This window comes from Phasianus colchicus, chromosome 4 (assembly GCF_987193195.1).
Source record: "Phasianus colchicus chromosome 4, bPhaCol1.hap1.1, whole genome shotgun sequence".
Taxonomy (NCBI): Eukaryota; Metazoa; Chordata; class Aves; order Galliformes; family Phasianidae; genus Phasianus; species Phasianus colchicus.
This window is the reverse complement of record NC_143439.1, coordinates 45938593-45963764: the sequence shown is the minus strand read 5'-3', so window position 1 is coordinate 45963764 and position 25172 is coordinate 45938593. Positions and strand designations below refer to the sequence as shown.

General features: G+C 37.8%; 1 protein-coding gene across 5 annotated transcripts in view; it reads right to left on the bottom strand.

The window, feature by feature from the left end:
• Positions 1–25172, bottom strand: part of DLC1 (DLC1 Rho GTPase activating protein) — a 219560-nt gene that overhangs the window by 78115 nt on the left and 116273 nt on the right. The window contains exon 1 of one of the 5 annotated variants that reach the window (XM_090139403.1): positions 17889–18197. The exons of the other annotated variants lie outside the window; for them this stretch is intronic. Coding sequence (XP_089995529.1) covers positions 17889–18003 — 115 coding nt within the window. The 5' untranslated portion in view covers positions 18004–18197. Of the gene's footprint in view, positions 1–17888; positions 18198–25172 lie in introns of those variants that run through there. 5 annotated transcript variants of the gene reach the window in all.

Below are 25172 nucleotides of genomic sequence, written 5' to 3'. Positions count from 1 at the left end.
TGTATTCTCAGAAATGTCTTTTTTTTTTTTTTTTTTTTTTTTTTTTTGTGAGTGCTGCAATTATTAAGAAATAAATGCACTGCAAAACCTGACCATGAGATTCTGGAGCGGCGCAGACTCAGAAATGGGCAGCATTTTGCCTGTACATATTGCTGAATCTACCAGTTGGACTGCAGCGGGCACTGGGTGATACCAACATCAGGCACTGAGCACCATCATTAATCACATAGCAGTGCTATGTAAAAATATGTAGCACTTTTCACTGCATTTCATTTACTGCCTCAGTTCTGCATACCAGATGGGAGGTGAGGAAAGAGTTCAAAGGACTCCTGTTATTGTCCTCTCAGGCAGAGTTATGCTTGATGCATTGCAAGCTGGGCTACTCTCTCATTTCCCATCACTGCTCATTACAAAACAGAAGTGGTCTTACAGTTCTGATGGCTTCTCAGTCACAGGCGTGCAGCCACTTTCAGTACTAAAAGATTTGCCCACAAAATATCTTCTGGTATCTTGCTTAGTAATCAGCCTACTACCTTGTGGCAGTCTGTGTTAATGGCATATGGGCAGTAAGTGCTGAGGCAAAGATTCCTCCTGTGCTTCAAACATCTGCCCACTCTTGTTTTTTCCTACTGATTTCTTAGCTTTTCGAAACTTCTTTCTCCGTGCATCTGGGTGCACATGCACAGAAGCCATCTTAATGCAATTAATGTATTAACATAGGAGTTGTCCTAAGTAAATACCAAAATACCATATTTAAAGGGAAAAAATATATATTGCAAAATATAATGTGGAAAAATATACATACAAGAGTAGGAATGGTGCTAGATAGGCACCATTGGAGTTTTAATTCAGTACCATATTGTTTTTCCTATCTGAAAAAGCACTTTTTTAAAAGTTTTTTTTTTTTTTTAAAGAACATTATTTTTTGGAAAAAAAAAAAAAAATCAGTATTTAAATTGGATGTCTTAGTTGCAGACAGCAGAAATCAATGATTTGGTCCCAGCTAATGATGATCTCGCAAAATGATGATTTTGTTTATTTAATTTTTAACTGCACAAAAATTATGACCTTCTTTACAATTTAGTTTTCTTTTTTAAAAGTGAGAGAAAACCTACTGTTGTAATAGCAGATCCACTCCTGGGCTTGTTTGCAGTTGGGCAAAGTTGTGAAACACACCAGCTTTTGGTGTTATTTTGAAGGAAAGTTAACCCTAGCTCAGTGCTATCTGATCTTTTTATTTACATCTAGTATAGACAGATAAGGAGCATTCCATCTCTCAACATCCTGGTTAAACTTAGACACAGTTTATATCAATCAAACTGGTAACTGCATGTTAAAAACCTTTAAATGTTTTTAGACAAAGGTTGAAAACTGAAGTCAGTGTGTATTAGGAAAATAATAATAGCAAAAAGCTTTGTTGTTGTTAACCAGAAAGCTTAATCGCACATTCGATATAAAGAAAACAGATGTGCAGACACTGCTCAAGGAAACAGGGCACCTTTGATCTGCTGCCTTCTGCTGCTCACTCACAAAGGACAGTTGCTTCCATTAATGAGGCTTTTCTAGTTTATTAGGTTCACTGATTTCATGTGCCCAGAGCAGGAGGGAAATAGCACTACTCTGTAAGAAACCACTTTGATATCTTGTAAATAGAGCCATAAAGCACTCATGACACTTAATGCTATAAGTAGAATACATTTGTAAATAGCTGGTATGAATGCTTGGTGGTATTTAAAGCCTGTGAATGGTGAGAAGGAACAAAGGTAATGAGTTGTTAGATGAGCTGATATTTGTTTATCTGTAAGGAATGAACTCAGGTGAAAGAAGAAAGAAAGAATTCTTCTGAATGAGTCCAGGTTCATCAGAACCACTCTGCAGAAAACTAAGCATAATTCCACCTAAGTGAGTATGATTTCTGGTATACATTTAAATAATCATAAAAAATCAGAAAAGGTGGTTAAATAATGATATCTTATTTGAAGAAGTCAGGAGGTTCCTATATATTCCTACTACACTTACGAGATCAGCATAGCATGTATTTAGCTCACCTGGTTATACAATTCAAGAACTATACTGTTTGCACACAGTATCTCATATTTTGACAGTCCATAAAAAATGTTTTTTGGAGAAAAAAAGCCTAAATCCTGATAATTTTAAAATCCAGATTTCAGAAAGATGCTTGTAGAGCTTTAAAGGCCAGTTTCTCATCTGTGTTATTTACTGTAGCACTGGTAAGAATCTATGAACAGGTGTGCCAAAAACAAGTAGAATAAAATTAATTTGCATTGCTGTTTGCCTAATTTGTTAGCTACAGCTGAAATACTGTATTTAGGTTTCAGTTTTATTGTTAATTCACAAGGCTTTACAGAAATTAAGAATTTAAAAAGTGAGCTCTTTTCACTGTCCTCCAATAAATGCCACACTTTACACTTTGTTAAAGTGCCTTGCATACCTGTGCATGCAATTTTCAGTTTCTCCCTTTAATTTCCCTCTATATTCCCATGTAGCTGTCAGCTAAATACATATACAGTTTGTACATTTCTTTGTTTACCTGCAATGACATTTCAGTTTGCTATAATTTCTCTAACACAGCAGAAATGTCTAAAGCATGCCTTCAGTCCAAATTAATCCACAAATGGCAAAGAGGATATATAACTCAAAAAACTGATCTTGAATCTCTAGGAAGTTTATTATGTTGTTATATAACAGAATTCAGACCTGATCTTCAATGCTGCTCTACCTTTTTATGTAAGGTTGTTTCCCATCCTTAATTTCTCATCTTTACTCACACCCATTAGAACGTGAGAGTACACATTTGGGTCTAAGAAATTCAGTGCTCTGCTCATGCTGAGTTTGTGGGGTAACCTGGAAACCTCCACCTTCAAAAAGCTGTAGGCCAAAAAATCAGAGCTAAGTTTGTTGCGGTGCTTGCTGCTAGCTTGGCTAGGGTAGGCTTCGCAGTTGCTCTCTCTTCTTGAAAACAGATACCCTGTCCAAAGTGTGGTGGTTAGCAGCATGTCCCTGCCCACTGCTACCACTGCAGAACTTGATACCACCTTGGGCAAGGTGGTTTCTAGAGCAGTGTGGGGTTTTACTGCTGTTTATACCATTCCATTGAAGTTAAAGGGACTTCAAATGAGCTGAATCTTAACAAGGCACAGTTAAAAGACTCAACTGCAAGTAAGAATAATGTCAGAAACCTTTTATTATCATAAACTCACACATATAAATATAGATATAAAATGAAAAATTTCTCAGAATCAGCTTGTGAACTGCCACTGACTAAGGACTAAATTAGAGAGAGACGTTAAGAAAATTTCCTCTACCCCTATTCTAGACCATGCTCAGATACTGTGTGCCTTCACCAGGAGCTGAGAGAACTTTCCTGGGACAACATTACTGCACGTGCATGTTGCTGAAAAGCAGGAAGAAGGAAGATCCTGCTCTCCTACATGAGCAGCATGGTGATTGCAAGTAAGGCTTTTCTGGAAAGGTCTGCTTGATGTTAGCTTTAGGAGGTCAAAACTGCTGGCTGCACAGATTTTTTTTTCTTTGCCTTTCCATGGACAGTTGCATATCAAAGTTGAGATTGTTTTTTCTGTGCACATATGCAGAGTACTGGAACAGCAGCAGAAAAACACATGGAGCTTCAAACATGAAAGAACTTTCTATTTTTGATTCTGCAACACAGATGAGGAGAACTTCTCATGTATTTCCTAATGTTATCATTCATCTCTACTAATGAATATTTGGTGCAACTCTACTAAAATGAATGATGCTCTCTTTGCTGAAAATTTCAGTTCATTCAGTACAGCTTATAGCATGTGCCAGACTGTGTGTGAGAGAAAATGAAAAATATTTTGGAGTAAGACATCTCTGCAACACCCAATATAATATATTAGGATGCTTGGTGTTCTCACCCTCAGTTCAATTGTGAATTATACTAATATCTCCTTATTTTTGAAGAAAAATTCTAATATGATTGAAATTTTTGTCTTGTTTATGAAAAGGCTGTTTTAATCATATTTTCTGCCTAGTAATTCTCCAGTTTCAGGCAGTCATTGTCCTATATCCATAAAATCACTGCCTTGATATAATTTATCAGGCCTTTGGATAGACAAAAATGCATCCTGTAAACAAAATTAACACTGAAAAGAGAAGAAAAAAAAAAGTGGGAATACTTTCTGGGTAAAAATTAGTTCCAGTACACTGCTTTAGTTTACTCAGAAGTAAGGTTTACAGGAACACTTATATTGCTCTAAGACCATAGTTTTTTGAGAGGTTGCAAATGCTTCATGAGAATTGTTTTGAAAAGTTTTGGTTAAACGCAAGAGTTTATCTTACTCAGGCAGATGAGAAGCAGTTTCAGTTGTAGGTATTTTATTTCCTTTATCTTCTGAGAGAGTCCTTAGCCTTATGTTGTTCGTCTGGCTTCCTTCACAAAGCTGTGCTAGGGCACCTTCCAACTAAAGCATCAAGTTTTTGCCACAGCCCAGCAGTTTTTCATGCTGTCAGAGGACTTTTAATGCACAGTAAGAGACAGCTGATGGCAATTAACAACCTGAAATTTGCAAATACAGTTTTATGGGTTTTCCTGTAAGAGTGATCACAAGCCTTCTTGCTTTCTGCTTTAAGAGCAAGTGCTCCAAAATGCATTTTCATTCTGTTTTTAAATTAATTATATGCCAGTTCACACAAATGCATAGAGAATGACAACAAATCCACATGGACACATTATTTCTGTTGCCTAATGCAACAAAATGGGGGAAGCCAAAAACAAGCTCCGTTGGTGATTTACAAATACTCACTTATTGGGTGTAAAATGTAGGCTGTTCTTCAAGAACTGAAGTAAATTTGTTCTTGTTTTATGAAATAATTCCTGGTTGTTTTTTGTTTGTTTGCTTACTTTTCTATTTTCCTCCTATTTTTTTTTTTTTCCTGAATAATATATTATTATAGTGCTCCAAGCTTCCTACTAAGCATTTAAGATGAAACCAGCAGATACACGTTCTAACATTCTATCCTAATCTGCTTTGATAATACAGGAAAATATCAGTGGAAACTCTGGTATACTCCCATAGGCAGTTAGACAGACATCCCTGCTTCCCTTTGTTTCCATCCAAGCCCTTTTAATGCAATGAACTGTGACCAGTAAAAAAAGCAAGAGAAAAATAAATAATAGAGAGGTATAAGATGTACAGTATACCCATGGAAATAGAACGCATTAAATACCAATTTTGCTAGCATTTTAAAAAGATATTTTGCTTTAAAATACTCTTTTTCAAGATAAATTTTCCTGCTGATAATTCTTATATCTTGCTTATAACACATTGTACAGTGTAAAATATTTCTCCTATTCAGGAAAAAAGTTATCTTTGCTCATTGCTATTAATCCTATTTCCTCAAATAAGTCCTCATCCACAGCACTGCCACTAAATACAGAGCCTCATTAGAGGGGTGCTCAGCACCTGTTCCATGCACTGCACGAATGCATGACTGTTGCCAGTCCTTGTCTTAAATAAATTTGTGCCTAATACTGTGAATAGGCTGCTGGCAGAAAACAAAAATGATAGGAATGAAATGGTGTGAAGCACTGAGGACAAAAGGAGCAACGGTGTGAATGATCTTAAATGCAAGGGGCAGAGAAGAGTTAAATCCCTGTGGAGATTTCCCCAGGTGGTGGATACTGAAACCTCATGTTTGAAATTACATCTTGCTGTGGTAGCTCCAAAAAAATGGAACCAGATGTGATCATCATTACCCATCAGGCCACCATGGCAAGCTAATTTTGCCAAATAGCCCAAATATACACAAAGCTGTAATGACCTTTAATTCCTAACAGCTTCAGTAGATCTTATTAAAAGCAGTGGTGGGCTCAGGGATCAGAAACTACCAGTTTCAACTTTCAAATGGGCTGTCTAAGGATGCTAACCTTGGTGACATTAAAATATAAGATGTCTCATGAGCAAAATAAGTATTATAAATAGTACTAATTAAAATATGGAAGAAGACTATAAACTTATGAAAAGAGAATTAAAGCTTCTTGTTAATCATTTTTGCTTTTTATAGTCCGAGGAACAAATGATAAAAGGAGATTGTTGTTATTTCTGTTTTTAAACAGACAGATCTGATGGAATGATAGTGAGAACAATATAGGAATTCAGATGATGGGATATCAGGTAAAGAATTCGATTTTATGGTCACCCATAAACTTCACAGTGACAGTTCAGTGCAAGGATACAAGTTACAAGCTTCTTATGTAGGCTTGCTGAATTATTTCTACTCATGGTAGTTGCACAGACTGAGAAATGTTAACTATCTTTTTATCGACCTCTGAAATCTCATGAAAATGTCTGTCTTGTTCATATTCTGCTGGACAACATTCTTTCCTTATTGAAGTTATTACTGCATTCACATCAGCAAACTTCTTTGTTTCTAGTAGGAATGAGCTATTTAAATTTGCTGCAATTAGAAAGTATTTCCATTTGAGATCATCTAACTTTATTACTTCATGTCCAGTAGGATGTTACAAAATAATTAGAACATTTTCTATGCTAATTTCAAGTTAACAATATCTATTATTAAAGAAAAAAAGTCAAGATGGTTAATTTCTAATCTCTCTTTTTTTCTCAGTTTCACTGGCTGTCCACCATTTCAACTGTTTTGCCTATCTGTTTGTCAAAGAAAAAAAAAATCTTCAGATGATTATATTATCTATGGTTAGCTTTGATAAGGTAAAAACATCACAAAACAGAACCATGCATATACTTTGTGACACTTCTAAATTTCTTATAAGTACTGAAGAAATTTTCTTTTGTAATGAGAAAGAGAAGATATTTAATGTTTTACAATGTCAGACCATGTGTTTAAAGCACATAGATGACAAAATATGGCAATAAGAAATGGAACAAATTTTACCAAGTACTTTCAATGAAATCAAATTGGAAAGTGGCTTCAAGTTCTCTTTAAACTGCCATGACTGGGAAATAAGCCAAGGAGTCTGTGTTTCTATAATACTTGTGCTGATGCCAGTGATAAATATTTGTGCAGTCCTGCTTGAAATATCTAAGTGCTTGCTTGAGGGTCCCAGCCGACCACAGAAAAAATTATCTTCAAAATAAAAAAAATCATACTATTGAAGCTATTACTGGTGTATGAAGATTCAGAACACAAACATCTAAACTCTTTAAATAAAAATCAAATATACAGATTTCTCAAAAAATGTGCAAGTCATTGTGTGAGTTTTTAGGACATTTAAAATGCAAAAGGCTAAAGTTGATTATAATAATCTTTCTGGCATTAGAAAAGGAACCATGGTTGTTCCATTAAATCTCAGACACAAAAAGACAGACTTGCAGTCCACCAATTGAGAGCTCTCAGTGGACTCTGGTCTGACCTCCAAACTAAATCTAAAGGTAAAGGAAGAAGTATCAGTAGAGAACCTTAAAAATTCCAACAACAGAATGACGTTTGCTTAATAGTGCTTCTTATCGCATTCACTTCAACTCATTTTTGAAACCAAAAGTCTGATCAACAGAGCATACATATACTTGCGTAAGTTTATTGTATATACTTACATATATTATATATGGCAACATATTTTACACTGAGAAAAAAAAACACACAGAAAAATCATTTTCCATTTCTTAACTGATACAACTTTAAGAAAAATCTCTGATGCTAGCTACAAGACTGAATGTCAGGATATTATCAATAGTGTAAATCTCATTAGGTTCTTAGGTTTCTAAAATATGTGGTGTATAGCTGTATGTCACCAGCACTTTCATATTAAAGAACTAGAATGTGTGATTCTGCGTGAATGTCAATACGTGCATTCAGCAAATTTTTAAAGCACAAAAAACAAACAAGTTCATCAATGTAAATGCCTGATTGCAATCTGGTTCCCTCTGGTTCTGCAGAAAAAGAGATTTTTAGGAACAAGTTTAGAGTTTTTCCTCTTCAGATCTGTTACATGAATCTCAATTACTGCTTTACTGATCAAAAGCAGCAGGAGACAAAATAGTATTCTGCCTGATATCTGCAACTGCCTCAAAATCTCTGTCAGAGGCTTCTTTACTGTTTCCAAAAGCAGAAAACTTTCAGTTGAGTCTGTCCTCTATTCCTTTCCACAGGACAACTTAAAATTCTTTGTTGTTTTTTTTTTCAAATTACTGATTACTCTTCAACAACTTAGTTGAGGACAAAATAAACCACTCCTTGTCACCATGCTCAGGAAAAAGATGTTTTTATTTGTGCTGAAAAATATCATACTACCTAATCACTTTAGTACATGGTTATGTATGCCAGGACTCACTGGGGTCCAACTCTGGTGCTCAGCAGAAACCAGAAATATTTACTGAACTACTGATCAGCAGCAACACTGTGGCAGATGAATCTCACATGTTTGAAGCTTTAATTTATCATCTTTTAATGAAAAAAATCAGGATGAACAGAAGGAGGCATGGCTTGAGCTGTCATATCACGGCAAACACAATGTATCAGGAAGCTGTGTGCATGTCTGAGGGCAAAATGTTTGACAAATTATAGATATTCAGAGTAAACAAAGACTGAGGCCAGGCTGCATTTGCAAATACTTCACATTCACATCTCTGTCCCCTCTGAACAATGACTGCAAAGATGTGCAAATAGCACTGCATCACACAGGTGTGCATAAGAAAACATGTCAAGTAAAAATGATGACTGGAGCAAAACTCCTTGAACTAGCATTTCAAAGCGAAACTCTCTTTTACAAATATCAAGGATTCAGTTGCCCTGAAGAACATCAGATTAATAAAGCAAGCAAAAGCCAACAGGAGTATACCCTATGTATTTAATATTTAACATATTTACTATGTTAACATTTAACATATTTAATGTTATACAAAGTATACACTGGATTACAGAAATTTCCACTTTCCTCAGTTCTACAGACCAGAGTTGATTCAATGCCTGCAGATTTTCTGCTGTGATTGGCAGCAACATGCAATGGTATGCGCCAAACCCTTCTTGTCTGTGGCTTACCAAGGCAGGCTGGTTGTTACTACATCTTGGGTGGCAGGTACTTTGCCTTCTTAGGGTGGCTGCCAATGTTCAGCTTCAGAGCATCAAGTAGCAAGAATAATATGTCACAAACTCTGAAAGGATGCTGTGACGTTTTGACATGAGCTTCTCAGACACAGACTTTTTGAGTATCCTCAGTGAAAGAGATAAGCTAAGCTAAACATATGGAGTATGGTGTCGGTTCTCTTACCTCCTCTGCCAAATGAAGCTGCATTGGTACCTGATAGAGACTTTAAAAAGTGAAAGCACAAGAGAAACACGGAATATAGACTTTCCTTAGTCTCTGTACGTTTTCATTGGGTAAGTTCCCTCAAAGGAACATGCAAAACTCTCATCTCTTCCTGTCAGAAACTACGAAATATAAAATGCTCTAGTTTATATTACATTGCTATTCGAAAGCTTCAACAGTGGACGGGCTCTATTCCATTATCATGCAGGAGAACATGAGATGCAACTAAAGTCAAAATTAAGGAGTGAAGAAGTAGGATGAACTCAGAAAAGTCATATGTTGCAGCCTCTATGCAGATTTGGTGACAACTTTGTAACACATTACATTGCAAATTCCTTCTTAGATCTTACTACCAAATAGTGCTACACTAGTATTTTTTTTCTAACTAACTGACTGGCTAGCTGCTTTCCATTACTTACTTTGTTCATTCCTTTTTGGATGTTTGATTTAACATTTGGAAGCAGAATCTGCCTGAACATTCCTCTCCCATTATTTTTACTAGAAGCCTTTGTGTAAGTCTGACACAGGTATGTGCACACTGAGCAATCTCAAACACAGCCGTAATTCAAAAATAAGTTATACTTGCTAAATTAACTTCTCACACTCTGTAGATACTGACACCAACAAGCAGCCCCTAGGAGATGTTTGCTGTGTAAGGAGAATTTGGCCCATTTTGTCCCTCCTCTATTCCTACCAGAGCCCCGATCAAAATGATAACTTGGGCACTGCTGGAGAAACTTGAGGTCTGGCAAGTTCTCTGCCTGTGCTGATCTGAGTAACTATGGCATGCTTCATGCAAATAATAAATACTTTTGTATAGATTCTGAATTTATCTCCTCCCACTGAGCCCTAGCACTGATTGTTTCACAGATTATAATCCCTTCAAAACAGGACTTTCTTGATCTCATTTTCTCACACACTGCTGAACATGCTGCAAAGTTTATTGCATAATAATGTCAATCAATATACTTAGATATGTCTCTCCCTTTCACCCCTTCCACCAGACTTGAACTGTGCAGCTACATAAAATGCAAAATGCATGTTGAGACACAGGCTTTAAAAATCTGACTCAGCCTCTTAATGAGATGTGAACTATCAGGGAAGCTGTTCTGCCAGCAAGAATTCTGTTTTCAGTGGGAAAAAGCTGATGGAACTAACCTTTGAAAATTGTTGAAATTCTTAAAGATGGAATTCTATCATATAAAATTAGCAAACATATAAAACATTTATTGCCATAGAGATGCTATACAGATGGTTGGATGTGTATTTTTTTTTTGTACTCTGTTTATTGCCAACATTTCCTTAAAAGAAGTATTCAGCTATTTCCTAGTATGCAACCTACACTGTAACTGGGCTCCCCCCTGTGTCTACTGCAATAGTGGCATTCCTTCAGAGTAATAAATATTCTCTACATGGCAATTAGGTCTAGGCATAATTGTAAATGTAAAGTTCAGAAGCTTGTTGTTAATATTATCTTATGTTCTTATTTCCTGTTGTCTTTAGCTTAACATGTTTACTGCTAAATTGGAACATAATTAGCAAATCATATAGCTCATTTTTTACTGAAAATAGCAACTCAGCAAAATGTTTCCTAACGTCTGGGGCTGACCTTCCCACAGGCTGCATATCCTGGAACAGCACATGGTAATAAGAGAAATCAGTTACTTTGGGTCTCTGCCAAGCACTAATTTCATTTCTCTGGCTGCTCCCCTCCTTTCTAGCTCTTCTCCCTCTCTCCCCCCAGTAACACTCACATATGTGAGATGGAGTCAAGAAGTTGCAGTTGGTAAACAAAACAAAGACAAAGCTGCTAAGAAGTTAATGAAAACATCAGTAAGTCATGGCATCTGGATCTCATCATCCCCCTCTGACGTCAGAAAGATGTCCAGATGCTAACAGAACTGGAGCAGTTGAAATATTTTTTGAGCAAGGCTCTTCCAAACAGTCGGATGCAAAGCAGTTCAGCACTTTCAGCAGGTTTTAAGGAACGTTTCAAAAGTATAATGATCTTTCAGATGTGTGAAACGTCTGCTTTGTGCTGAAATAAGATAGAGTTTGGGAGCTGTGTCTGGGACTCAGAAGCCTCCACTTTTGGGAGTTGGAGACAGGCGGCTGCTTGGTCGTCTGTCACCAGAAGATACTTCTAGGAGGGACACAGTGCTCGTCACACAGCACATAACGCTTAACAGAAGAGCTTAAACTATCCACATTGATGAATTATGGAACTGGGCCCTGAGAGAGCAGATCATAATTTTCATCTTTCTCACTCATTTTTAATCCCTGTCTGACAATCTATACCTCATGCAAGCCTTGCACGCTGAAAGGTATAAATGATGAGGCTGGTCTCCTAACAGGTGGTTGCCAGGTGTATTGCTTTTTGCTTTCCCCTCATGTTCAAGCAGACTGTTGACATTTTCCACATTTGGATACTCTTCTGCTTACAGAGAAATACTGCTGCTCACTTCCTCTCAGACATGTTTTGTGGGCTGCTAAGGTGTGTTCCCTGCTCCTTGGTCAGTGCTTATAAAGAATCCACTTGGAGTTCCTGAGAAAGTAATAAGGTTATTTCTAAAAGTTCCTAATTGCTGAAGTGTCCTGGGACTGAATTCTTCCCTTACACATCCCTAACATCTCAGGCACAGAACAGGATACAGAGTTGCTGGCTATTCACAGCAGTCCTAGAAATGGCTAAGATGACTGTGGAAAAACAGAATGTAGAGAAAGGGTATATTTCCACAATCCCCTCCAGCTGTTGCAACTTGAATGCATGAGGATTTTGTAGCAACCACTTTCACAATAAGCTTAGGGAACTGTATACTTCTTATTGTAAACTTGTACAAAATAGTGCCATTGTTGCATTCTGATTCCAGAAATGACAGTGGAACTCCATGAAATAAATTTTTTAAGTTTCACTAATGGAAGTGAAATGTGGAAGTAAAAAAAAATCTTTCTGGTTGCCCAGTCCACCACAACAGTAACTGAATGCTGCCATAAGGAAATGTCCATTAAAAATACAAAACAATAGACAAATGTATACTATATATGAAGGTTATTATTTCAGATTATATTTCCATGTCTTCATTTGAAAAATGTAAAGAATCTTAAATCACATCAATGAAATTGATATTTTCTCTGAAACTTGCTTATACTATAAGCTTGTTAAATAATTCCACAGATAACAACAAAGCTTTTGAGTACAGTCAAAATGAGGAAATTTTACTGTGATAAAAATTATTTAACCATTTAATCAGAATAAAGGATTGCTGTGTTTTGCACTGTATATGCTATGCCTGCTTTATTATACAAATGACTTCTTCTGTTATAACTCCTGTATGTTCACTTTCTGTAAATTACAGTCTATTTACAAGAAATCACATCAGTACTCAATCATAGCCTATTTCATGGCAAGTGGCTGTTTTGAATATTTATATAATAGCCTGAAAGAAACATCAGACCTATATCTCCAGATTAGGCATCAGTCTTTTCCTAAAAATGTTTGTATAGCCAAAATATCTTATCTAAGGCTATATATCAAGTGGTCTCAGGTTTTGCAATGTATAAATCTTCTACAAAATTATTTCACCTACACACACTGTAAATCTGTTTCTCCATTCTTAGAAAAAAACAAACACTTAAGGCAGTAATTTATCTTCTCCATGAGTACCAATTTTATGGATATATGAAATGTAGTGCAGAAAATTTTTCTTCAGTCTGGGGCTTTAATAGCTTCCCTCAGATGAACTCTCCTTTATTTATTTCCTTTATATCCTATATACATCTGTACATCTATATATCTATTTCTATATAACTGTGAACATATATATATATATATGTATATAAGCCTGGAAGTATAAGCAATAGCTGGGAGTTGTTTAAGAATGAGGAATTTCTATTCTCATAGATTTTGTAACCCAGAAAAGGGTATATTTTAAGGTATCATAGTTAACATGAAAGTATAAATGAAAGCAGTAAGTACTGAACAAATGTAAGTACAGAAATACTTTTAATGAAGAACAAATTATGCAATCGAGAGAAACAGAAAATAGTGTATTAGGTGATCCCAATGAACGTAAACAAGATATGCAAAGAATGCCATGGCCAGTAACAGGAAAAACTATATGATGATATAATGCTAAGCAATTATCATAAATTAAAAAATAAAAGGTCTGCTCAAAGGAGTCTGCCAACAAGATCTTCATAAGTAGATTCAAAAGTAAGCCAGTCTTTATTAGACACATGAAGCTTAGATGAAAGCTGTCTGATTGCCTTCTGAGAGGAATCTAAATGGAACATCATTTAATGGAATTACTTTTCTGCAGTCCCAGAGTTCTCTTTATTTCTATATCTTAAGCAAGAACTTGAAAGGACAAAAATAATCTTTCTAGATGATTAAAACTCTGTTAAAGTAGGGCATAATGAGAAGCAGTCTGTAACAGACCTTTGCAAATGATTGATTTTTCATTCTTCTGGCATTTAACACAACACAAAACAACGAAGAATGATAAAACCTCACTTCATATTTACTTTAGTCTAAAATGAAAATATTCTAGAGAACGAATAGTTGAAAAATTAATTCTGAGGTTAATGACATATTGTGAGCTTTCATTGAACTTTAAGAATGACATAAAAAGCATAAATGGTAAGTAGCTAAATAAATAATTTCAAATAGAAAAGTTGCAGGCTTACTTTTTAAAATGTCAAATAAGTGATTTTTTTTTTTTTGGGGGGGGGACTTTGATTGACTAAGCTAATACAGCAAAACTGGCCAATAATTCACAAAACGCTAGACTATCAATATATTATTTTTGTCTTTAACATTAGATATTTCAGAGCTTTCTCATCAAGAAAAGTATAGAAATAATCAGTTGTACTCAGCAGCTGATTGTGATTGCTAAAAAATGCTGGTGAAAATGCAAAAAACCCCAGGATCATGTCATGTGATAGACATAATAGGTCTTAGTAAAATACAGAGAAATGCTATACAAGGTGACCTACAATCTATCATGCAGATAATTCAGCCAACAGTGGAGGCACCGGGAGAAGTCTGGCTACAATATTTTGAAGTATCATTCTGAGATGAGAGCTCTGGGGAAGCTCACCCAATGCTGCTTTCCTTGTACATCCAGCCCTGTCTGTACTGGAAGGTCTGTCTACTAAATGAACCAGTGTGCTTCTCTTCCTTGCTGAGAATGTGGTCTGACATAGTAAGGGGAATAAGCTGCATTTGGAATTCCAAGGACATGTTTCTATTTCTCACACATATAGTCACAGGAAACACTGTGATTTTTGTATCATTCATTTAGAGAGCCTAGCAACTTGAGTCTCATTAATTCATTGTTGCTCATTCCTTTGCCCCAAATTATACCCCATCTCTACTGGGCATTTTTGATGTCCCTGCAATTGAAATGCTTCCATTGTGTTTAGTGATTTATTTTATTCATTTTCCACATTTTAAGATCACCAGACATGACTGTAAACATGTGTCTAGATTCTTGTCTGCGCAAACTAAGAGAGAGAATAAAGACACTGAGTGGGAAACCATGAGTTGCAACTAAAAGCCTGACCATGATATGACCACATTGAACTGCAACTCACTGCTGATCAGAAGGGGCATTTTGCATGCTACTCCACTACAACGCCTTACATTTATACAAGTGTTCTTGGTTGGTCATGTGTTGCTGAGCCGTGGGCCATTTTGCCACATGAAGAGAGGAACATGCAGCTTCTCAGCCTTTATATTAGGGTTCAGAACCAATGTGAGGGTTTTGACTGTATTACTCCATCATGGCCATGGTGGGACAGCATGCAGAGAGGACCTGAGAAGACAGTCCCTGTTCATTTGCATTCCTTTACCACATCAGCTCAAAACCAAGAGGTCTTCAGCTACAGTCTTCTGGTTTCATGCAACATTAATAGCCTTTTGAATATTTTTTGTCCAAGAATAGTGTTCTTTCATTTTGTTGTTCAGACTACATGATCTAATGCAAAAGACATATTAGAAAAATTTTGATTATGTTTTCCCAGAGTACTCATAGGGGCTAGATGCCTCTATATAGATCATCAAACTGCCCGTTTGATGATTATATCAAATTATATTGCATGATTTGCTATCCTTCTGAGCAGACTACCAGATTGTTTTCAAAGGCAAAACACTTTTTGAATTAGTTTTACTTGAATATTCTACAAAGAATGCATACTTCACATTTTCTCATTTCTTCAGCTCATATCGAGTTCTTTATTTAAAGGTGTGTCCTGATAACACAAATTGCTGATCTAAGTGGATTTCTTAATTCAGAGTCATGACACTTTGCCATTTTCAGTTGTCAGCAGTTTAAACTGCTGATATTCTGGAGAGTAAACAGAATAGCAACATGGTTTATTGCTGTTTTGTTTCTCTTCCTGAATCTCTGTTGTTTATGAAGTACTTTCAGGAATACATCCTGATATCTGCACTCTAATTGCCTACTGCGCTGCTTATTGGGTGTTCAGCATGATTTTCTGACTTTCTGACTAACAGCAGCCAAATATACTAAGGGCCTGACAACCCTACATCACTGGCAGAGTCTGGAAAATGGAACTGTCACTACTCTAAGAGTCCTCTAACATCTAAGCCTTGTTTGATAAAAACTGTGATGGCTTATAACCATCTGCCAAGCAGAATAAAAACATGCCAACCCTTATCAGCACAGTTAAAGAGGCTAAAGGGTTCATGTTCACTCCTCATTTCTAGGAATGTGACAGTCTCAAGAAATATAATTAGCCATTGTCTATCCCCCAAATACTGAAGGTTAAATATATATGTTTATCAAGGACTTTTTATATCGTGATAAAACCTATGTATTTCCATATATGGGTCATGTATAGTGGGTATAAATTACATATCACTGTATGCTTATGTATGTGAGCCAGCGAGAGGAAAACAACTTTGCAAAGACAGTTGGTGGTAGTAGCTGTCTTCTGTGGACATAGGCCAGAGGCACGGGGAATCCGTTGATGTCAATGCCATCCTGAGCTTAACCATAAATTTAAAAAGTTTATTTCAAAGCACCCGTATAAACATCTCAAGCAGTTGGAATGGAAGCACATAGCAGGGCAAACAAGTGTCCAGCTGACCAGGCAACACACAGATTGAACAAGGGCCCCACCAGCTTCCCTTTTATAGATTTCTGCAACATCCTATCCTTCTTACAAAGACTTTCTTCTCACTGCTCCTTCCATTGAAGGTTCAGCAGCATCCCAAATATCAGGGCCTGTGCTATGACTGCTGCTCCATGTCATGCAGTCTTTGAACTACCAAAGAGCCCCATTTTAAGATCCCCATTTTTTAACTTTAACACACCTCTGAGATACAAAACATCTGCCCAGTCCAGTTTGTCATGGAAGAGGTTAACGCCTGCCACTTTCAAAGCACTGGCACCTTGGTGATGAACTGCTGAGCACTGGAGTAAATATGTTGTCCTCATCTCTGACACGTGTCCACGAGGTCTTATTGTAAGAGCACGAGGCCTTACTGTCAGAGCAGCAAAGCTGAGGTCCTCAGTCCAGAAAAGTCATTATCCCTTATTGAGAACAAAAAGCATCTTGCCACTAGCACACTGCAGAGCAAATTCCACTGTTTCAAAGCATGTTTCTGACACTGTTTCTATTTATTGTTTATGGTCACTAACTCTAACCTCCTGTAACCGGTTCTGTAATCAGCGCACTATCACCAGCACCTGTGACATACCTAGCTGCTCTCATTCCTCCAAAACGCAAAGTGCAAGAGCATGACATAAAAGTTGAGTTTACATTTGTGAGCCACAAAATCTGCTCTCGGTCATCTCATCCTGATCTTATCATTGCTCACATTTCTCCTTCCTCCTCCCCCGCTGTAAGTACACAAACAAACCACAGCAGTCCCTCTGGCAGGTCACACCCATTGTGCAGCTCTACTGCCCTGCTCTGAATCCTCCCAAAGCCATGACAGTAAAAGTAACAGCTCCAGCAGGGTGAATGAGAAGCACTCGATCTAATAGACAGGCAACAACAGCAAAGGAAAATGAAATGAGTTAAATTATCATCTCCTCCAGCCCTCTGCTGTAGTTTGCTTCGGGCTTTTGGGTCAAAATAAAAATGTGAACTGTGACCATGTAGTTGGTGCTTAATTTCTGTCTCAGCAGCCTGTCTCTGGTATATCTGAGGCTCACTTGGAGCTTGCAGCGCTAGCAGCCCTGCCAGAGGAAATACCAGCCATGGCTCAGTGCGTGGCCCCGCTACTCTGACTGACACACTGCTTGGCTCTGGAATGGAACGCGCTGAGGTACAGCACAGCCTCGGAGCGCTGGCTCTGACTTAGCAGCAAAATAAAATGCTTCGGCATTCTTCAGGTCTGGGGACCCATATTCTTTTCTTTTAGCTGCTCTTTATCTTGCCTAGTTAGAGCAGTGCAAACAGCTCCTGCTGTAGGCGTAACACAGAAGCAACATGACACAGAAGCAAAACACTGGAGAAATACTTAGAAACGACACCAATTCATTATGCAAATGATACGGCTAATTACCATTATTGATTACAGTCCCTTGTGAATCTTAAAGCATGCTTATTTCAATGCCCTTCTCACCTGCCAGACGTCTGTCTCTTGTGTTTTTCCAGATAACATCCAAGGCTCTAGCAGTGGAGTCCCTGATATGATCACTGAACGATCTTCTCAGAGGGGCTTTTGCGGGGTGATTCATAATGCAGATCGATCACTCATCTGCAGGTGAACAGCTGCAGCTTGGCCCCAGGAGAAAGGGCATCCTTTGCTCTGGGCTCTGTCTGAATTTCTCTCCAGCAGGCAGGCAGGTTACTTCATGGAATTTTTTGTCAGCCCTACGGAGCTTTCCCTTGAAGAGTCAGGCATTGCAGTTCTCACTGCGGATGCAGGAAAGCTTAGACTGCAGCCAGCCTACTGGAAAGCTGCCAAAATCTTACATCTGGAACAGTTTACAAATGAGCTAACGATACAGTCATTTAGATTTGGAGCTTTATTTGTGGATATCTATAGGATTCTAGCTTCCTGTTTAATCAAATAACTTACTGGACACATACTTGCATGCTCATTTATTAGGATAATATTTCTCTGCTTAACTGATATTTCAGGTAATCTTTCATGTTTTGACATGCAAAAGGTAAATTATAGGAAAGAGCTATAGTTATGTTAAGTATCTGTGGTTCTGGCATTTTATATTTTAATCACATTTTTCCAGCATATCACCCTATTTGTGGCACAAAATTGGGCCTGATTCTCATTATGTAGTACTTTATGTAGTAATGAAGGGATAGAAATGCAAAATCTGGAGGAAAAGTGGGAAGGCAAAAAGGAAGAGGGAACTAGGCATCTGCATCTCTGTCAAAGATAAGATTCTGTTTGTAAATTTATGCATGTAACTCAGATAGTCACAGTAAAAAGCTATTTGTCCTTGCTTATTTTGACCTTTTTAATTGATTACTGTCCTGTGACTTCCCTGAGGGAAGAAGAATGGAATAAGAGGGTAGATGAGATTCTTTTTTCCTTCCTAATATGTATGAGATGCCTGTCGTAACATGTGAAGAGGTGAGAGATCCCACCCTGAAAACCTAATTCCATTTGACATCAATGAGAGAAAGGACTGTAGAATAAAGTTGTCCTCCTGTTAATTCAAGGTGAAGTCCTTTATTTTTACAGCAGCAACTGCAGTTTAAAGTTGGATACCATTATTTTATTGTGAAGGCTTATGTTTTCATTAAACTGATTGATTAACTTCTCACAAGTTTGGCAAACACTGATTAAAGTTCAGAATAGCGAGTTCCAGCCTGTGGATTTACATTCCCTCTCAACTCATTCTTAACAACAAAAATGTTTTTTCTTTTAATTCTGTAATGGGTCATATATTTCACATTTTCTTACTTATTGCAACTTTTCCTGTGCCTTCTCAATTACCTGTGTTTTTGCTAGTCCTCATTTCCTCTAAGACAAATCATGATCTCCTTTTGCAAGTGTAAAGAATGTACATGATCTGAAACTGTAGAAGAACCCTCTTATCATCTGCTCAATGCAGATCATAGTTTCTTCCCATCTAGACCTTTGTCTTTTATCTTTGCAGAGTATCTGCAACTACTAATATCATAAGCATCTTTGAACAAAACTAATAGCATCAAGGGATCTCCAGATTACTTTCTCCATTATACCCCTCCTACTTTTTGAGGCCTGATGGGGAAAGAAGCAGCCAACTTTCTGGAAAAATTACACACTCTTGAAATACATTTTAATTTTATTTTTTCTATTCTGGCAAAATTTCCTTGTACAGTAAGTGATAATGCTTGCATAAGCAAATAAAGACATTATGGCCGCAATGTAATCTATCTACTTGGAAACTTAGAAAACAAAGACACCATGCTCAGGTGACACCTGTTATTGTTTCTGTTAGTGACTAGCTTGGAAGAGTACTTAGTTCATTTTTAAATGAGGATGCAATAAGCTGGAAGAAAAGAATGATCTAAATCTGGAACTCAATAGGTATAACTAACTGTATTTCAGTTGAATACCACTGTCAGAGGACAACAGAAGGCAATTAGGAGCAACTAAAAACCTGCTGAGAAGCCCTTCTTCATCTACATAGCTAGCAGTGCATCCCACAATGCGTGAATTTATACAGTAAAAAAAACGGTACCCAGTTTCTGACATATCTCAGGAGGGGGGTTACTTTGAACAAAGTCTCCCTGTGTCTCATGGAATGAGTGAATCCTCATTAAGAGCTCACTGGTGAATTAGCAGGTTACATCTTCTAACTCAGCTTCAACTGAAAGCAGCTAAGCTCCCCATGCTCTGAGACTGCTTGGAGATATGAACCAAAGGGAAGTGTTTTAAGACTCTTGTCAAAGGCATACTCCTGATCCAGATTAAAATGCCAATAGGTGTTTTACCTTCAAGTGTATTCATTTTAGCAGCTAGGCCCACTGAACTGTGTATGGAGTTTAACATTGGGTCAGTGCACTGGAAATGATGGTGTCAATGTTGGAATATCACTCAGTTTGTGCCAAGCGGGTCCCATGAATGTTCTCACCGGAGCTGAAAGAACCAATGCGAGTCTGAAGGTGACAGTTTCCTGGATTACATCATTATTGGTGATGAGATGTATTGTCACTGCTATGAGCTGGAATCAAACTGGCAGTCCATGAATTGGTGACATGCAAATTCCCCATCAAAGAAAAAGTTCAAGACACAGCAGGGAAAGTGACATGCACTGTCTTTTGGGATAGGAGTGGGGTTATCCTTCTAAACTGGGTCAAACAATCACCTCTGCAATGCTGACTAAGCTGAAAACTCAAACTGCCAGAGTGAGGCCAGAGAAGAAGACAACTTTTATCTTGCAACATGATAATGCCTGGCCCCATATCAGTTTGAAGATCTTGTAATACATTGTGAATCTCATCTGGACTGTTGTACTACACCCAATGTATAGTCCAGATTTGGCGCCTTCTGACTTCAATCTGTTCAGGCCGACTAAAAATAGACTGTGTGAGCAACATTTTCCTAGCAATGATGCCATCATAGCAGCTGCGAAACAGTGGGTCAGCTCCACTGATGCAGATTTTAATGAGCATGTCATGCAGGCTCTTTTCCATTGCTGCTGAAAATGTGTAGCTAATGGTAGTGACTGCTGAAAAATAGTTTTGTAGTTGAGAATTTACTCCATCAAACAATGCTACTGTGCTCTTTGTATCTGTTGTAGTTTCCATGGAAATAAATAGGAGGCATTACTTTTGAGCAATCTACGTATATTGCAGATTAGGGTTTAATTCTTTGAGCACTTTTGTGGGTTCTGTTACATACGTCAGCATGTTGTAGCTCAAAATATTTAAAATCGTCTGTACAACCAGTCCAATGAAATCACAGAATTATAGAATCATAGAATCGCTCGGGTTGGAAAAGACCTGAAAGATCATTGAATCCAATGACGACCTAACCAAACTACCCTAACAATCCTCCACTAAATCATGTCCCTGAGCACCACATCCAGTTTTTAAGCACATCCAGGGATGGTGACTAAGCTACCTCCCAGAAGAGCCTATGCCATTGTTTAACAGCCCTTTCTGTAAAGAAGTTTTTCCTGATATCCAACCTAAACTTACCCTGGCACAACTTAAGGCCATTTCTCCTCGTCCTGTCACCTATCACCAGTGAGAAGAGACCAATCCTGCTCTCGTTGTAAGCACCTTTCAGAAATTGGAAGAGAGCAATAAGGTCTCCCTTCAGCCTCCTTTTCCCCAGACTACACAGACCCAGTTCCTTTAGTCTCTCCTCATAGGGAATATTCTCCAAGACTTCACAAGCCTTGTTGCCCTTCTTTGGACCTGCTCCAGCACCTCAATGTCCTTTCTGTACTGAGATGCCCAAAACTGAACACAGTACTCGACATGAGGCCTCACCAATGCTGAGTACAGGGGCAGGATGACTTCCCTAGTCCTGCTCACCACACCATTCCTGATCCAAGTCAGGATGCCATTGGCCTTCTTGGCCACCTGGGCACACTGCTGGCTCATATTCAGCCGACTGCCCATCAGTACACCGAGATCCCTTTCCATCAGGCAGCTTTCCAGCCACTCTTCCCCAAGCCTGTAGGGTTGCCTGGGGTTGTTGTGACTAAAACAAAAGACCTGACACTTGGCCCTATCGAAACTCATACGTTAACCTTGGATAACAGTCCTAAATGGACTGGAAAATGTCAGAATAACCCAACAAAGGACAAAAGAGGAGTGAATACAAACTGTAACAAATCAGAGGAAGGTGGCTAAGGGAATCTGAGAAGTTTGTTGCTATTTCACATGCAAATGGATAACCTAGGAATTTAATTATTTGTCAGAAAATTCTTAATGAACCATATACCTGAAAACAATTAAATATAAATAGGCTAAAAGTATAGGCAGAAAATAAAAGGGCATTCATTTTAGAAAAGACTGATAGATATAGCAGGGAAGATAGCTAAAATGATATTTGTACAATCAAAGAAGGAAATTTGAGATGCATGACATTCACTATGGTCATAAAATAGGCTGAGAGATTGCTGTACAATATGAAAGCCTAAAATGGCTTTTAAATCCTGTTAGAAGGATGCATCAAAGCAGAGCTGCATCTCAGTCTGTATCGTTGCATTATTTAAGGAACACCCCTCGTGGAACAATGCACTCAGTTTTGGTCTGGACCTCTTGATATCAAAAGATGCTGAAATGAAATCCACAAAACTATATACTCTTGGGTACCAGAAATTGGTGGCAGAATGGCCATGATGGCAGGGAGACTTGTCCCTGCCATCCACAAAATCCACAAAACTATATACTTTTGGGTTCCAGCAGTTGGTGGCAGAATGGCCATCATGGCAGGGAGACTTAGTTCTGCACTGGGAAACACGTGCATGTAGAGGAAAGCTGACAAGCTGCCCCTGCTGCTGTGCTGTTATCCAACAAGACCCTCCACACTGCATTCCCAAATGTCACTCTGTCTTTGGAGAAAAGGTACTGAAACTGCTCAATGCCAGATTCTGTTCAAATAATAATTGCCTATGTAGATATTTTTCCCTTCAGCTCAGAAATATTCCCTTTCTCCTCACAAATACAGCTGTTTGTAGGGAGACATCTGCCCAAATCACATGCCTGTAATAAACTTAGGCCTGTTTGGGTGGAAAAGCTTACCCCATTACTCTTGTGGTCTTATGCTAACAGCCTGAACTGAGAGAGGATGTTACTGGTGCCAAGTGTACATGTACAGAACTTGGCTAGTGAATCTCTGATGGAGGTCAACATGAACGTATTAGATTAATTTATGATGAAAACTGTTAATCCAAGCAGTTAAGCTGAAGCACTGGGAATGACATAAAAGAAGAAAGGTTTTAATGGTGAAATTGACAGAGTGGCAAAGAAAAAGTATTCAGAGGAAATGGCTAGAAGTCTGGCTGTTATATTCAAGAAAGTACAGGGGAATATCTGGAAAACAAATATCCTCCTTTAGCTGAGAAATGGCTTATGCACCCTGCTGCATGTGACATCCAAAATTCAATTATCTATACACAAGTACAACAACAAAATGCATGCAAAAATAAGGATCTAATCTCACAACCAGCATCTGTGTAAAATGTATGATACAGCTCTACCTTTTTGTCTGGAAATTCAAGACCAACAGCAGTCATAGATTTTTTAATTGAGTAGTGTTTATGGTGATCATAATACAGTTAGTACTCCAACTATCCTATGGAATTACTTTTTACTTGATGAAATAAAATGTAAAATATGAAGAAATATTTAACAGTCAAAAGGTAAACTGGATGGGCCAGAAAAGATATGTGCTGAATTGAAAATAATATGAAGGGAATCTGAAGGAGAGTTGTCTGTTGCTGACAAGAGAGGAATGTGTTAGCCAGTGTTTGGGGGAGGAAGGCCTGGTGGAGGGAGATGGCAGAACACATGAGCAGAGAAGCATGCATGCCTGAGAACAGCTTCTGTAGAATTTCAGAGGCAAATATTTATACAGACAGAATCCTACCTGCTTTCTGGCTCTCCAGCCAGTAAGGCTGCACCACTGCTTACAGTACAGAATCCTCTTCTCACCCAGCCCAGTCTGCCTCTAGACTGCAGACACCAGGCTGCTTCCACTTTTCAGGAAACTCTTTGGAAATGGTTTTCATAATAAAGACAAAGTTGTGCCTCTCTAATTTTGTTCTTGAGGCTGGATCTAAGTTGTAAAATGCTGCTCATTGTTCTTAAACACATCATCCACAAACCAACTGAGGCCACAAGGCAGAAGTTAATATCTTACAACTTAACAGTTCAATCTGGAGGATCTTAGCTTGCCAAACATACTTCTTTTTCTTTACTCCTTTAGGGGTTCTGATCTTACTTTAGTCTGCAAAAATAATATTAAAAATCCTTTCTACTTCTTAGGGCAAAGAACAGATGAAGATGCATCAGGTACTGGGGGTGGACTGGGATGATGACCTCATTTTTGAGTTTGGCAACATCCAGTTTCTAGGAAGTATGCAGTTGTGGAAGCCTTACTCTCCTCAGATTTGTTCAGAGTGTATCAACTTCCCCTTCTATGTGTTTATGAATGGGCAGATTCTTACATTTATCTCTGGTTCATCTATGAAATTCTGGCCTCTTGAAGGATGTATGCTTCCAAAATATGCATGGCCAGAGACATGCCATTTTTTGAGCATGTTACCAGTTTGAGCTTTTCTGTAACTTCAGTACTGCCTGCAACAAATGATATGGCAAATTCAGACTATCTTCCTTGGATAGTCTGTGCAGCTTCCCTGAACTGAAGCACAAAACCAGCTTTTTCCATGTTATGGAATCAAAAATATAAAGCCACAACTCTCTAAAAGTATCACAAAACAAAAGAATGATCAAGAATCCAAATTTTGGGTCTAATTAAAATGCCTGCTGGGCACGTGTCATTGTTTTATTTCTCAGCAGATGTCTCCAAATGCTATGGAGGAGATCAAACTGGGAAAGAAGCCCTCTGAATCTGGGCTTTTACACATATTGCTTTTCAAAAGAAAATCTAGTACTGCAACATATACAATATCTAGGAGATCTGATACATATTAGATCTTTGGACAAGCAGCAGTTACCCATCATAGCAGACTATAAAGATTTAGAAAAATTTCTACAGAAAGATATGCAAATAAAAAATATTTTCTTGAAACAGACAAGTTTCTTTCAAGAGAAATTTGATAAATCTCAATAAAATGCTCCATATGATGAAGACACACCTTTTCTCAGTTTCCTTTATTTTTTTCTTTAGATTTTTTTCTTCCATCAGAGAAGGCAAAAATATTTAGAAGTTTCATTTAGCATATAAACATCTTTTTGTAAGGATGGAAACTGC